The 17,152-nt window shown below is 38.3% G+C and overlaps 1 protein-coding gene across 1 annotated transcript in view; it reads left to right on the top strand.

Moving 5' to 3' along the window:
* The window catches only part of LOC134586741 (guanylate cyclase soluble subunit beta-2-like), an 88,425-nt gene that overhangs the window by 59,331 nt on the left and 11,942 nt on the right, over positions 1 to 17,152 (top strand). The window contains exons 6-12 of the mRNA XM_063442507.1: positions 2,199 to 2,380; positions 3,978 to 4,092; positions 5,088 to 5,191; positions 12,873 to 13,089; positions 14,082 to 14,402; positions 15,734 to 15,882; positions 16,418 to 16,564. Coding sequence (XP_063298577.1) covers positions 2,199 to 2,380; positions 3,978 to 4,092; positions 5,088 to 5,191; positions 12,873 to 13,089; positions 14,082 to 14,402; positions 15,734 to 15,882; positions 16,418 to 16,564 — 1,235 coding nt within the window. The remainder of the gene's footprint in view (positions 1 to 2,198; positions 2,381 to 3,977; positions 4,093 to 5,087; positions 5,192 to 12,872; positions 13,090 to 14,081; positions 14,403 to 15,733; positions 15,883 to 16,417; positions 16,565 to 17,152) is intronic.

The following is a 17,152-nucleotide window of genomic DNA, read 5'->3' on the forward strand; positions in this document are numbered from 1 at the left end:
AAGGACCAAACTTCTGGAATAAAAGGGAATCATGACATGTCACACATGTCATGTGTCCTTAAGGGGTTAATAACAAGAAAAAATATAGAAGTGGCGCTAGAGGATAAAGTAAGTGAACGGTGCTGCTATACCCAAGTATATCACCACTATATATACTTAAAGAAGATACAGTACAACAAACAAAAAGGTAAAAGCACACACACACACCAAGGAGGTAGTTTACCTGGCGTATAGTAAATTATAGGTATCTCCTCCTTATATACAGTAAGTAGATTCAATATTGAATTCCCTATACAGAAAATATAAACACAAAACAAAACATAGTGCAATCTGTATATTGTATACAACAAAATGGGAAATTCTGAGATGGAATCACTCACACTTTGATGAGCCGTTTAAAAGTAGACTCGGGACTTATGCAGCTTTTATGTCACTTAAATGGGACATACACATTTCTTTTACTCTTCAGGCAGGTTCTCCATTGGTCTTAATAGTCATCTGTTGTCAAATTGGAGTCAGGAGCCAGTAGCCCTTGGTAAACTCATTAGCTCCTTTGGCTTCCAATATCATTTCTATGCAGGCTGCGGGGCTAGAGTTCACTCTCCACTGGACCACCAGGGATGGCAGCAGCACGGTCCCCCCTCCCTACATAAGGTAAGAAGGGAGGGGAGATATTAACTAAACACCCCCCTCCACCCCCACACAATACACACTAACAGCACCCACACACTAACAGCACTCACACACATACATCACCCTTACACACATAGCATCCTTACACACGCACTAACAGCACCCTTACACACACAGCACACTTACACATACACACACATACACACATACACACACACACACACACACACACACACACTAACATCACCCACACACATACATCACCCTTACACACACAGCACCCTTACACACACACTAACAGCACCCTTACACACAGCACCCTTACACATACACACACATACACACACACTAACATCACCCACACACATACATCACCCTTACACACACATACAGCATCCTTACACACACAGCGCCTGCACACACACACAGCGCCTGCACATACACACAGTGCCTTCACACACACATAGCACCCTTACACACACATCGCCCTTACACACACACACCGCCCTCACATACACCGCCCTCGCACACACACACAGTGCCTGCACACACACACAGCGCCTTCACACACACACACAGTGCCTGCACACACACACAGCGCCTTCACACACAGCGCCTTCACACACACACAGCGCCTACACACACAGCACCTTCACACACACACACACACACACACACAGAGCCTATACACACACACAGCGCCCCCACACACACACAGCACCTACACACAGCAGTATATGTGTGTGTATGTGTGTGTGTATGTGTGTATATATATATATAGATATATATATATACACAGCGTGTGTTTGTGCTTTACGGTGCAAACCCTTATACAATAGGCTGCACACTTACCCACACACAAAATATCTCAAAATATCTCACTCAATTACCTCTTCATTCGCTTAATATTTTACCAATAGCTGCTTCTCTCTGTTAACTCTTGTGGCCATCACCTCCAAATTTCCCTGACTACCTTTTGTCTCAAATCCCCACGGTATCCTTTAGATTGTAAGCTCACGGGCTATCTAGCTAAGCACTTTGTATAAAAGAGCTTCAATGGCTACTTATCAGCTTACTTACCTCCTGTATTTGTCTGTGTATATTGTACGTTCTCCACTAATTGTACAGCGCTGCGGAATCTATTGGTGCTTAATAAATAAAATAAATAAGTGCTAAGTCAAAGGGTTCAAATACTTCTTTCACTCATTGACATGCAAATCAATTTATAACTTTTTTGACATGCGGCAGAATTTGTTATTCTGTCTCTCACTGTTAAAATACACCTACCATTAAAATTATAGACTGATCATTTCGTTGTCAGTGGACAAACGTTTAAAATCAGCAGGGGATCAAATACTTTCCCCCCTCACTGTATATATATATATTTGTGTTCGGTGCTATTCTTGTAACGTAAACGTATGTATAGTTTGATGCACAGACCCAAAATGTTGTAATTAGCGCCATTTTGACATAATAAGCATGTTCTTTGATATTACAGCACTGCGTTGCCATTTTATGAAAAAAAAAATTGTTTACACTAATTTTATATTGAAAATTGCATTTAGGCATCATGGGTGCAGTGGCAATGGATTTTTTCAAAACTGAAATTTCAATGAAAATCATTAGTCAATCAGATGAGGAAGAAAGAACTGGGAAGAAAGAGCACATCGTGTTTCTGGTCACCCAGAGATCAGCAATTCCACCCAAACCCAAGCCAACACCGTCTTCTCAACAAATTAAGAAACAGGTACTGCTACAATAAAACTCAAACAGCAACCTTTGTGGATGGTCCTATTTAAAAACTTACAGCAGTGGTTTCCCATTCAGGTTTGGTCAGGATTTGATAGGAGCAGAATTGGGAATACGTTTGTACTGTATTTGTACTGTATTATTATTATTAGATACTATACATACCTTTCCAGGTCGCACTTGTCCACTTTCTGTAGACTGAGTGGGTTCTTGAGGATGGATGTGTATATTGAGGATGGAATGTAGCACCAACTAACCGTGACCAAGACTGGTTTTGTGCATTATGGAGAATAATGCAAACTTGATGTCACTCACTGTGCTTTATGGGATCTAAAAACATGCTTTAAAAATGTGTGTCTACAGTCTTTCTCCTTGTCATCTTTCTATACTTTCACTAGAACCCTGCATACCATAGATGGAGAATATATATAATACTTTGTTCCATTAATTTATGTTTATATTGACATTGTTACAATCTTTTGAAAGCAAATCACTTACAAATAAAATCTGATTGTTAATTATAAAAACATACATTTAATTCTTGCAGAAAATCTACTATCTTTGTTTCACTGCAATGCTCCTCAAACATTCTTTTCAGATCCAATCTGGACTCACATATGTTCTCCTCCTGGATTGCAGTATTGATGCTGAATAAATGATGTGCAGTGTAGCCCAACAAATCATTCTAGGATGGATAATTAAGCTTTATTTTGCACCTGGGTTCCTTTTATGTTTATTTGCATTGCTCGTTCTTGACATGACAGCTAATGCAATATTTGTTTTGTAATGTGATAGCTATGTAATAGTAACACTTATTATAGCTTTGCCTTTCATATATTGAACCATTATATATCAAATGGCATAAGACAGAAATCTATTTGACACTGAGGCCAGGCTTCGATGAATGGAAAATAAATGAAGGATATATTTAGCAATATATATTTCATTTTTCCATCATTTATTTATTTTAATGTAGTATGCAGGATTGTGATTAAAGAAATGGCACTCACCTCTATAGCTATAGCTTAGCTGAGTAAAAGCACTGTTATCTCAATGAAGATCCTCGTATGTTGCCTTTTTGCGGCAATCTTCATCAGATCTTTAAGTCTGCAGGACTAGCCCACAATGAACAGAGACTGCTAAAGAAGCCAAACGTTAGATGGATATAGATAGATAGATGGAGAGGTAGAGAAAATAGAATACAGAATATAGGTAGTTGTAAATGAGAGTCGAATCTTGTAAATGGCTGGGATATAGTGTAAGAGAGAATGGAAATTAAGTAGTCCAAGAGACTGCTACTTTAAGGCAAGTTACAGAATTATGATGTTTGAAAAAGCTGAACGTCTTGACCATGTCTACATGCTTAAATGCACTAAGTTGCTGCAATATGGTTGTCTAATTAGATGTTTGATTAATTAGCAGTATACACATACACCTAATGAAATGGCATGCGTATGTTCCGAAAATGTAGAATTGCACAACTATTTGTAAATAGGTTACAATGAAGTAATTACAGTGATTTATTTATTTTTATAGCATAAATCGCTCTTTGGTATGATAACCTATTGATTTATCATCTTGCAAATCATCCACAGAATTTTGAAAAGACTTTGAACAAATTTAGAGACAGAGCAAATCAAGTGTCTGTCTGTCCTATAAAAAGGAAGAATCACTGGGGAACAATACGAGGGATTGTTCAACTCGGAAAAGGTATTGTCTTAAACCATGAAGGTCGTGTATATCTGTTATCTATATATTATCTATACCTTTCATTTTTATTTCATGGATAATAATAAAGGAAGCTGGCCAAGCAGTTATTTTCTTAAATTTTTCCATAAAATATCTTAAGTCCAAGAACACAATATCTACCCTTTTGTATGTGCATTTATTGCTAAGGTTTAATTGTTTTGTAGACCTCAAGAACTTACTAGAGCACAAGTTAAATCCCAGTGTAATTTGTAAATAAATGCTTGAATAAATTGCAGTTCCTATTCTCATTGGACAATATCAATAACACTAAGTCGAAGCAATCTAAGAAAAAGAACTAATAAAATTCACGATGGAAACAATAAAATATGTTCGCTTGTCATGGTCGCTTGGCAACATGGGGCTTTCAGAGCCCATTTCACGCCATCAACGTGGGATCTTCTAATCTAGATTTGCATTGGAACTCTTAACTTCTACATTAATGTTGAGCTGACATAGGGGGCAGCAGCACAAATTACTGGGTGATGCTCACCTGAACAGAACTTCAGTTTGGCCACCCTGCACGTAGCAGTCGAATCAGATTTTGGGTAATAAATTGCCTGCTAATCTATAAATTCACTGGGCAAAGACATCATTTTGTCCAAGGGCTTAGGATGCTTTCAAATCACTGCACCACTGCATCCACAACCTCAACAGAGGTTAACATGGATCAATCACTGCTCTTTGTGCAGGAACCACAGAACCACAAAAAAGTGTATTGAAATTGCTTGCATGCGGAACATGTCACCTTAGAAGGAATGCTTCTTGGTGTTTCTTAAGGCGCTATTATCAGTTCCATAATGTAGAATATAGCTTTACTATTATATGTGATTGCAAAAAAAAACCTGAACTACTGGCAAAATTTACAAATTCATTGAATAATTACATTTTTATGAATTGTGTGCAGAATATATTAGCATATCCTACTGATTAAAAATGACCTTTACATTTTATTCTAGGTAAAATGCTACGAGGGTTTCTGCCAGTTTATCCAAATAATCTGTGGGTTGATGTAAAAACATTTTGCAATGGACTCCCTTTTCATATTGTTTTTGATGAAGAGGTAAGAAGATGTCTTATTACTTACATTTGTTGTATAGTATTAATACACTGAATCACTGCATTCTTTGTAAACTACAAGCAATCAAACCTGGGTAAATCTGAAAAATAAAATGTATAATAATAATATGTATATTACCTTTATATGACATGTTCACTTTTATATTCAGATATCCTGTGAATTATATACGCATGAATTATATGTTCTGTGAATTTATCTTTTTTCCTTGTAAACTCCACCTCCCTATATTAAATAATAATTATTCAGTTTTGTCAGTTTTTGCAGTTGCAAATTTTAGATCTTTGATAACAATATCCCTAAGGAGGACTGGGGGTGGTAAGTTTACAAATGTTTTTTACAGATGCCAGAATAGGATGCTCTGTCATTTATATATTGGGCAATACTGTGGCATTTGTTAAGCCATGTCTAGTTTGTGAGTGGTCTATACTATTTATTGTAGTCTTTCTTTTATTTATGTATGTTCTAGATACTTGTTTTTTTATGATTGCTTAGGCTTAGTGACATTTTTTTTTTGCAATCCATAGTTTTTTTTAATGTAGTTATTATTTTAAATCAGTGTTTCCCAACCCAGTCCTCAAGGCACACCTACCAGTCCAGGATTTAAGGATTACCCAGTTTTGTCTAAGGTGTTTTTTCTTTTTTTTCTAAAAACACCTTAGACAAAACTGGGTAATCCTTAAATCCTGGACTGGTAGGTGTGCCTTGAGGACTGGGTTGGGAAACACTGTTTTAAATTGCATTTTTATTTTTTATTTTTTTATAATTCTTTCTTTTTGGTGCAAATAGGATTAACAAACATTCTTGTGGTGCCACGACAGCAGGCACAGGTGGAATAATGCATAGAAGGTCATGGCGATATACAGTTGCACATTTTTGTTATGAAATAGGATAACATGCTAGGAACGCTTATTGTACTTCCAGAAACACTTATATGTAAAGTTAACGAGAATCATTGCTAAGAATAGCATGTTGTTCTATACTGGAATGCATAACATCTAATAGGTGGGTCAGCGCAGTACGTAACCAAAGATCAAGAGGTGGCTTGCATTGTGTAGGTAAAACTCTAACGGCAGGCTATTTAATATGCATGTATGTGCGCTGTGTACAACCACTACATCGCGCTCAATAAATGAAATAGTCGCAGGATTAGCAAAGTGCATTGCGATAGTTATAGTGCCACATCAACAGCTACCAGTTATGAGAGCTACATCTACAGAAAACAATATCACAATTTTGGAAATACTATGCACTTTTGATATACCGTATATACTCGAGTATAAGCCGAGTTTTTCAGCACATTTTTTGTGCTGAAAAACCCCAACTCGGCTTATACTCGAGTCATAGTCTGTATTATGGCAATTTGCATTGCCATAATACAGACTGGGGGGAGAGGGGGGCTGGCAGAGCTGTACTTACCTTTCCTGCAGCTCCTGTCAGCTCTCTCCTCCTCCGCGCCGTCCGTTCAGCACCTCGGTCAGCTCCCAGTGTAAGTCTCGCGAGAGCCGCGGCTCTCGCGAGACTTACACTGGGAGCTGACAGAGGGAGCTGCACAGACCGCGCGGAGGAGGAGAGAGCTGACAGGAGCTGCAGGAAAGGTAAGTACAGCTCTGCCAGTCCCCCTCTCCCCCCCACTGAACTGCCAATGACACTGGACCACCAGGGAAGGAGCCCCCCTCCCTGCCATGTATCAAGCAGGGAGGGGGGACGAAAAAAATATATAATTAAAAAAATAATAATAATAATAATAATTAAATAATAAATAATAATACAAAAAAAATAATAATATAAAAAATAAAATAAAAATAATTAATAATATATAATATAAATGCCCACCCCCACCAACACATACACAAACACACACTGCATCACACACACTGCATCACACACACTCACACTTCATTCATATACACACACTGCACTCATACACACACTGCACTCATACACACACTGCACTCATACACACACTGCACTCATACACACACTGCACTCATACACACTGCACTCATACACACTGCACTCATATACACACACTGCACTCATACACACTTCATTCATATACACACACTGCACTCACACACACTGCACTCACACACACTGCACTCATACACACTGCACTCACACACACTGCACTCACACACTACACTCACACACACACTGCACTCATACACACACACACTGCATTCATTATATACACACACTGGAAATAAATATTCAATTCACTCATACACACACACACACACTGCACTCACACACTGCTCTCACACACTGCATTCATACACGCACTGCACTCATACGCACACACTGCATTCATACGCACACACTGCATTCATTATATACACACATTGTAAATAAATATTCAATTAATATAATTTTTTTAGGATCTAATTTTATTTAGAAATTTACCAGTAGCTGCTGCATTTCCCACCCTAGTCTTATACTCGAGTCAATAAGTTTTCCCAGTTTTTGGGGGTAAAATTAGGGGCCTCGGCTTATATTCGGGTCGGCTTATACTCGAGTATATACGGTAATAAAATCAAGGCTGGTTGCAAACGTGACTTAGATATTTCTAGTTAGGCTTAGACTATTGATTAGTTTAGGCACTGTATTCGATAGAAATTCCCCGAGGGAGGCTCCCCAGGTAAATCAGGCTAAAGTCTCTCTATGAGATCAAAATAAAGGAAACATGCTAGTAAAGTAAAATTAAACAGTTGTTACTCAGTTCCCGTGCTCAGTACTGAGGTTAGCCAATGCCTCTCTGAGGTGCCCCACTTTCCTGTCAAGTAAGTCTCTGTTGCTGTCCTTGTTGCCCCGCCGAGTAGGGTCCCGCATGCATGGTTTGGAGGGACTTGTAGGTATGATGAAATAGGCTTAACTGTGGAGCAATAACGATAACAGGGAGTGGCTAGGTAAGTTCGGCAATTGCGGGTCTGTGTCCTCTGGTGTTAGGGGACTTGCAGCGTGGATAACAGAGCTGCGGAGGGTTGTTCTGCCACTTTCAGCCGATGCCCTTGCTGTGTGCTAGCCCAGGGCGTGGATGCGAGTTGAGGCTTAGGGAGTCCATATAGAGTTCTGTTGGTTGTCGGTGTGTCGGGGACTTGGGGTGATGCGGAGATCCCACAGGTGTGGTTGGTGCCGATTGGCTGTACCCTGCTTTTCCATGTGGGGCTCTGCTTCATTCGTTCTCCGGCGTGAGCGCAGCGATGTGTGTTCTGACTGGGGTCCACGGCTTAGTTCACGGGCTGGGGCGAGTCCCTTAGGCCTTCTCCATGCCGGTGGGTGACGCTGTGATGCGTGGCCCTTTTGCCCGAGTGATCTGGGTACACGGGGTAAGCCGCTGCCGGAATGCTTTGTGATGCAGCATCGACGAGTTGGGCAGACATGTTTGCGTTGGTGCCCTGCTCGGATGGTCTTTGGTGCTGGGCGATGCCTCGTCGAGCTGTTTGAGGTGGGTCGCTGGGTTGCGGTCGCTTCGAGGGAGCAGGAGGCCAGGCTGGTGGGGTTTGATTCAGCTTACGCTCCAGCTTCCTCCAGAATGCTTTGAAATGGAGGTTAAGTTGTGTAAGAATATCATGTTTGTCGAGTGAGCCGTCGGCACATGTAAAAAAATGCACCTGTGTTCTTTGTCCATAACATACGCCTGCCCATACAATAACCCCACTGCCACCATGGGCCACTTGATCCACAACGTTGACATCAGCAAACCGCTCACCCACACAACGCAATACACGCTGTCTGCCATCTGTCCTGTACAGTAAAAAACGGGATTCATCCGTGAAGAAAACACCTCTTCAAAGTGCCAGATGCCATTGAATGTGAGTATTTGCCCACTCAGGTCGTTTATGACGACGAACTGCAGTCAGGTTAAGACCCCGATGAGGACGACGAGCATGCAGATGACCTTCCCTGAGATGGTTTCTGACAGTTTGTTCAGAAATTCTTTGGTTATGCAAATCGATTGTTGCAGCAGCTGTCCAGGTGGCTGGTCTCAGACGATCTTGGAGGTAACGATGCTGGATGTGGAGGTCCTGGGCTGCTGTGGTTACACTTGGGCTGCAGTTGTGAGGGGCGGTTGGATGTACTGCCAAATTCTCTGAAACGCTTATGGTAGAGAAATTAACATTCACTTCACGGGCAACAGCTCTGGTGGATATTCCTGCAGTCATCATGCCTATTGCATGCTCCCTCAAAACTTGTGACATCTGTGGCATTGGGCTGTGTGATAAAACTGCATATTTTAGAGTGGTCTTTTATTGTGGCCAGCCTAAGAAACACCTGTGCAATGATCATGCTGTTTTATCAGCATCTTCATATGCCACACCTGTGAGGTGGATGGATTATCTCGGCAAAGGAGAAGTGCTCACCAACACAGATTTAGACAGATTTGTGAACAATATTTGAGAGTAATAGGCCTTTTGTGTACATAGAAAAAATCTTAGATTTTTGAGTTCAGCTCATGAAAAATGGGGGCAAAAACAAAAGTGTTGCATTTATAATTCTGTTCAGTGCATGTATACATACAGAATAATTACTTGATGTGTGACATGTTGAACCCACGGACCATGTATGTAGGCTGATAACTAAAAATGGCTACATTACTATGACAACAAAAAAGACCCATTCTCCTTACTTCTAGTAATCTGCTCTCAGGCGGCCATATAAGAAGGTGCCACAAAATGTTAGCAATATCTTTTAATATGAACGCTATGCTTTATATCCATGTCAGAATGTACCTATGAAAGTAATTTTTATAGAAAGGCAAAACATGCTTGTGGTATCTGTGATCTACTCGTTCTCTCTCCTTTCCTTTCTCTATTTTCCTCAAGGGAAGATTTGTAATTAGTTTTCTTGATGTACCTATTGTTAGAAGTGGCCATAGGGACCTATTCAACAGTGACGTCTGTTCTTTGATTTGATACAGTAGATGAATGCAATGAACCTTAATTATTTTGGTGGAAATACCCGTCTGTATTTAAGCCTATTATTTGACAACATAGTGACTTTTTGAAATATTTTTCTTTGTGAGAATAAGCTCTGGCATTTCTCATCTGTCATGTTATTTTTTTTTGTCTTGTCTCAATAACGTGTTTGTGTCTATACATCTCTAAACATGTTCTAACTAATCTTTTTAGCTATAGGAATTCAGTGATTTTTTTTCATTGATGCAGCTTTATGTGACTTTTTGAATTTATCAGGTTTGATTTCATCTAATTTTCCTGAAACTCCAAAGTTTTATTTTCTCATTCACTCTGTGTTGATAAGTTTTAGTACCAATTTTATTTTGTTTTCTAAAGGTTACATTTTATTTTTAGAGTGATGTCTCTTCTATTGATGTTTCTGTTTCTGATTCATTCTTTTGGATGCCTCTCCCTGTCATGTTAATGCCATCTTTTAGTTCTGATGCATTTGTTTGTAGTTACATTTTTCAAGTCTAACTGGTACTTTTAATTTAACTATGGTGCCAGGTGTCATACATCATCTGTGCATGTTGCATTTTTTATTTTCATCATATATCAATTAATTTTCTAGATTCTGAGCTGTCTAATTTTTCTTGCTTTCCTTTCCTTTTTATTTTCCGTATCTTCCATTTAGACTTGCTTTTTAAAATATGTTTTTATTGATATATGACAAATGTAACAGGTCGCAATATGCCATTATGTATATAGCAATATTATGGAAAGTACACCTATAGTTTGAACATTTTGACAAACTTAGGGCTCAATTTCAACCGCATCTGCAGTTATCTTCCATAAGTTATTAACAATGCCAGTAGTTATTAGCAAGCTACAATAAATTACAAGGATGTTTACAATTATGTCACTATATTATAAAACAGCCTAGCCTACCACTAGAAAATTCAACAACAATCTATAATGATCACCACAAAGTGATTACCAGTGTGAAAATGTAAAACATGCATGGAACAATAAATTGTCATAATAACTTTAACCTTTCAGTGCCTGAAAGGAACACTATAGGGTCAGAAACACAAACATGTATTCCTGATCCTATAGTGTTTAATCCACCATTTAGGTGGCTTGCCCCCCCCTTATTCCCCTTAGAAAATGTTAAAAACTTACCTTATTTCCAGCACTGCGCTGGTCTGCCGAGCTGGTCCCACCCCTGATCCACCTCCTTGGTGACATCACCTGAATTTCCACTTTTTAGCCAACTAAATGCTTTCCTTGGATTGGCTGAAATTCAGAAAGGAGGCAGGATGAATCGATGCATCTCTATGAGGAAAGTTCAGCATCTGAACGGCAGTGTTGCCTACTGTGCAGCTCTGCCCCAGGAAGCAACTCCAGCGACCATCTGAGGAGTGACCACTTGGAGGTGTCCTTAGGAGCCAATGTAAGCATTGCCTATTCTCTGAAAAGTCAGTGTTTGCATGAAAATGCATGAAGGCAATGATTATACTCACCACAACAAGTGCATTGAGCTGTAGTTGTTCTGGTGACTATAGTGTCCCTTTAATAGACTAAGTTCTGCTGTTGTACTGAAAGGCACAGAAACATAAAAACCAAAATTATAGTAACCATGGGTAGAAGCCCGACAGGTGACCCATCACCCTGTCCAAGGAGGAAGAAGAGTAATGGGTCCTGCAGGAGGTGGCTAGTCCTCATGGCTTCTTTAATGTTCATATAATGTGGCCCAAATAGAAAAATGGGAATCCTACGATCTCTCTGGTGGCTAAGGTCCCCAAGTCCCTAGCCACTCCTCTTTACCACTCGGGAGATCCAAAAATAATAAGGAAACACTGAAGTGTAGCACAATGAAACATTTTAATTAAACATTAAACACATAAAAAGTTGCTTACAAGGTTAGAACGTGAGTACCAAAACAGATTTTAGTCATAACAATGCATGAATCTGTGGTTTCCTTGGCTTGTTTGCTGTCCTGCAGTGTTCTGGACCAAGCTTTACCCCCTCCACAAACTTTACAAAAATCCATCATTAATTTTTTTTTTAATTCACAAAATAAAATTGCTAAAAAAAAAACAATAAAAAAAATAACAGAATTCCTTTTTTGTTACATTTTTTGATAAAAACTGGATATGAAGTAGATACAGTAGTTATTTTTAAAGAAGTTTTCTCAAAATAGCATACAGATTGATCTCTATGAACAACTGTGATGATTACCTGGTGGTGCAGGTGAGCTAGTTCAACCTTTCAATAAGACTGTCCAAAAGTGGCTCCCACCTTTTATTGCTCCTGAGGCTTCTCAGACAGAATTTGCTTACATTATATAAAGATTGTTAAAGTTATTGCAAAAATAAATATACAGTTACCTGTTTGCCTACATTTTTTTATTGTGAGTTGTTGGTGTACAAAATTTACACAGGCTGTAGAATATTAATTTTCAGTTGAGCAAATTAAATCTAACATTTTTTGTACCATAAGTATGAAGAAGCTATCTTTTTTACCTATGGTTTTCAGCTATGTTTTAAGGAAAGAATATGCATTGGTTTGTGGTTTATTAAGTGAGATGTAATGCAGGTTTGGAGCATTAAGTCTTAAAAGTAGTCATTAAAAGATTTGCAATCAAACAAAGGCTGCTGAAGCCTAAAAACACTTTCTTAGTGAATGGGTAGAAATGTAATTAGCTCGGAATTTCTGTTGCATTGATATTTGTCTGCCTTCCAATTTTCTTATGTTTAAATCTTCAGCTGAGAATTAAGCAAGCTGGTGTGAGCATTCAGAAGATTGTCCCTGGTATTCAGATTATGGGAATACGCCTTGATCAGTATTTCAATACAGTTCATCCAGAGGTCACCTTAACCATTTCTAATGTCCGAAAGTTCATCAACAGTCAGTTTGTTTTCCGGACAAGGAGAGAGATGATGCCAGAGTCCTGGAAAAACCGCCCGATGCTTGAATTAAGAGGTATATAGAATGGAACTTTGTCAGCAGATATGATAAAAGATACTTGGCAACATTTAACTGTATAGCAAAAAAAGGGACAGTGAAAGGCATAGGAAGGCAACAGACAAATAATGATTAGGGCAGGAACAAAATCAAAACATTTTAGACCCACAAAACAGCAACAAAAAGTATAAAGCACAAGTTTACATAATTTTTTCTTGAGATACGGAGAAAGTACTTTATCAAAATTGGAATGTATGCATTTGCTTACTGATGATCATCAACCTATTCAGCTGACAAGCCAGTTTATAATTAAACAGCTGATTGCTATGATTTGCAACTCTACAAGTCATCAATTGACTATGTTTTCATGGCTTTATTTTTTATTATGCTTTAGCAAAGTACTCAAATGATTGCAACTTTATTAGTATGAATAGAGTCAGCATGAGGATTTGCTCTACAGGGGGTCCTATGAGTAAGAACTTTGGAGTCTGAAATGCGTTAACACGTTAGGACGTTAGGCTTTTCCTCCTCCTCTGTGGTGCTGTTCATTGTGCTGATGTTCTTCATACTAATAAAGCTGCAATGATTTGTGTTCTCTGCTGGAGAATGGTGTTTTTGTGGTAACTGAACCACTGATTTCTTCATTTAGAGACCTTTCTCTTCTGTCTGGCCAGCAGCAGCAATTTGGTGCGCATCTACAATTTTTTTTCTTGTGCAAGTTGAGTTTGTCTGATTTATCCCTTTTTTTCTATACATTTATTCTATTAATAATTACTAGTTAAATATGACTAAATTACTATTTCTACGCTCTCTTAAGACTAGGTTTGCTATTTTGAGATCTTTTGTCCATCTTCAAACCACCTGCAGTCTATGCCCATTTTGTGGAATCTTTATTATCAAGTGGTGAAAATTATGCGCAACTATTTTCTACTTTGGTAGAAGCCTCTGTTCCTTTTTTAACAAGTGGGTAAAAGTAGTTTTTTTTATTTAGTTGATCATTTTGCTTTCAGGTCAGATGATATGGATGGAAAGTCTTCAGTGCATGTTATACCTGTGCTCTCCTTTGCTGCGTTCCTTGCATGAACTGGAAGAACGTCAGATGCATATCTCAGACATTGCACCACATGATGTTACAAGGGATCTAATTCTACTGAACCAGCAGCGATTGGCTGAGATGGAACTCTCCAATCAGTTGGAGAGAAAGAAAGAAGAACTGCGTATCTTGTCCAAACATTTAGAGGAAGAAAAGAAGAAGACAGAAGCTCTGCTCTATGCCATGCTCCCAAAACATGTGGCCAACCAGTTGAAGGAAGGCAAGAGAGTGGAGGCAGGTGAATACAGCAGATACAATACCATAAATTGCATATTTGTTGACATACAAATTGATTTAGACATGCTAGGCGCCATCTGGCATTCATCCTGCAGCAATGTAGATGATTTAATTTAAAATCTGTATTTTTTTTTAATTTAATATGACATGCCACTAATATTTTGTTTTGGCAGGTACACAAAGCTTAAACAATAAAGCAAATGATCAAAAGCCAGATTGTCCAACTTTGACTCGTCAATAATTGGACTGTATCTCACAGAATTTACAGTGATCAGGATATTTAATTGAATTGAAGCCAACAACATTTCCAATCTAGACATTGAACTAGCAAGTGTAGATAAAGGGAAAAATTTGTGATAAATCTAGAAGTCTGACCCAAGGTTGCAACCATAGATTAAATCTTGATGACACATCCGAAAAAAATAAGTTTTGTACTCCTGGATTTCAGAAAAGTGGCAAAACAGGAGAGGGAGGGAAAATTAAGGGAATGATGGCAGGAATCTAACTCTAACCCTACCCTTAACCCTATCCCTAACCCTAAACTGACCCCTAACCTTAACCCTACCAGTAACCCTAAGCCGAACCCTAAGCCGAACCCTAACCCGAACCCTACCCCTAACCCTTACCCCAATCTTCCTCTAACACTAACCCTTACCATAGGGTTAGTGTTAGGGTTAGGGGTAGGATTAGGGGTATGGGTAGGGGTAGGGTTAGGGAATTGCTGAAGTGCCGAATAGCCAAATTCCCAAATTTCAGAGTGCTGAACCAAACCGAAGTGCCGAAGTCCCGAATTGCCAGAGTCCCGAATTTCGGAAGTGCCGAACCAAATTGTTTGCCCATGCACATCCCTACTCATCATTGTCACCATAGACATCCTGGATATTAGTCTGAATTTTAAGCATTGTTTAGTTATAATTTAGCACGATAGTAATACAATTAATTCACTAAACATAGAATATTGTAAAATTTTAATAATAATAATAAGTAATAAAGATTGAAATAGTACTATTTTTAGGCTGTGATAAGCAAATATTGAAACAAAACTGAAACTATGTGAAGGTTTATTTGCTAGAATTCAGTTTTTATTGCAATGCATGGCAAAGCCAATGATGTGTATTCACATTGTCAGTATTTAAGGATTTGTGGACAGACCTGGTTAGTGGTGGGATTATTCATGCTCTAATGGTATAAGGATTTTAGTTTTTTTCTATGGTATGGAAATGTTTTGGAAAGTGTGATAGTCTAAGATGGGAATGTGATATTGTAATGTACAATACTATATTTTGTTTGTTTGTTTGAATACACATTTTAGACATCTTTCATTCCCTCCAGGTGAATTCAAGGAATGCACAATACTATTTAGTGACGTGGTAACATTTACCAACATTTGTGCCCAATGTGAACCCATCCAAATAGTTTCCATGCTGAACTCTATGTATCTTCGATTTGACAGATTAACAAATGTTCATGATGTCTATAAGGTAAATTATATGTACCTGTTTTGGGATTTCTTTTTTCTCTATTTTTATATAGTTATATAGACATTTCCCATGTTTTACCATGTGCTTGTGTGTGTGTGTGTGTGTGTGTGTGTGTGTGTGTGTGTGTATAAAATATATGCATATACAAAAAGTGACAAACTAATAGCGTAAAGTCTGAATAAGTATGTTTAGTAGATTGAAAGCAACACTAACAAAAAAAGTCAACATTTTAATTCATAATCTTGTGCAATTGTGTTTTGAGGGATTATGTAACACACCTAATATTTGTGTTATGAAGTTATGAACTGTATAGTATGGTTTTGTCACCAAAACTTAATTAAGAATATTGCACTTTGAACTCAAAATTGATAAGTTAATTTCTTCAGACTGTTGAAAGAAATGTTTAACTGATAAGATTTGCATGAACCAAACGTTTTCTCCAGGCACACTTACTACGGAAGCAATATGTTGCGTTCATGTTGTTGAAATATATTTGCCTTGTTTACAGACTGATATTTTGCAACTTGTTTTGAAGGTGGAGACGATCGGAGATGCCTACATGGTGGTAGGTGGTGTTCCTATACCTGTATCTACTCATGCTGAAAGAGTTGCTAATTTTGCACTCGGAATGATACTTATGGCAAATGAAGTAAAGAATCCAGTCACTGGGATGCCTATTCAAGTAAGTGAACAGCAATGCATATCAGAGCACAGTATTGAAAATCGAATAGCTTTATGAAGTTCGCTTTTTGACGTCAACTGGAAAATAGCTATCATCTGCAAATAAACATAATAATTGGATAGCTGTGACTTGGAAACAAGCAGCTCTAAGACTTAGAGGAAGAATATATATGCAATTTGTGTTGTTACTATGGTATATCCAAGCCATGTGATCACATTACTAAGCTCTAATCAATAAACCTTCTATCATGGAGAACTTTGCTTATCATTCCAAGGATTTACCAAATGAACTTTTTTTATGAATTGGGATGTTTATGGCATTTGCCATCATGATGGTGAACAGTTCTGCTCCACTATTTTACAGCAGAAACACGTATTTCAAGCTGATTATAAGTGTGTCATGTTTGGATGTTTCATATTTTTTTTAATGGGTTGAGTAAAGATAAAAATTTTAGGGGCATTTTAACGGTTCCATTAAAGAAGTGAATTTAAGGTGTACCTTCTGCCTCTGCAGCCTTTCAAATGATGGTGGCTGCAGGGGCAGCTGTACTTTGCCCCAAATTCATATTGTAAGCAACCTAATCATAGT

The sequence above is a fragment of the Pelobates fuscus genome, chromosome 2, assembly GCF_036172605.1.
Source record: "Pelobates fuscus isolate aPelFus1 chromosome 2, aPelFus1.pri, whole genome shotgun sequence".
Taxonomy (NCBI): domain Eukaryota; kingdom Metazoa; phylum Chordata; class Amphibia; order Anura; family Pelobatidae; genus Pelobates; species Pelobates fuscus.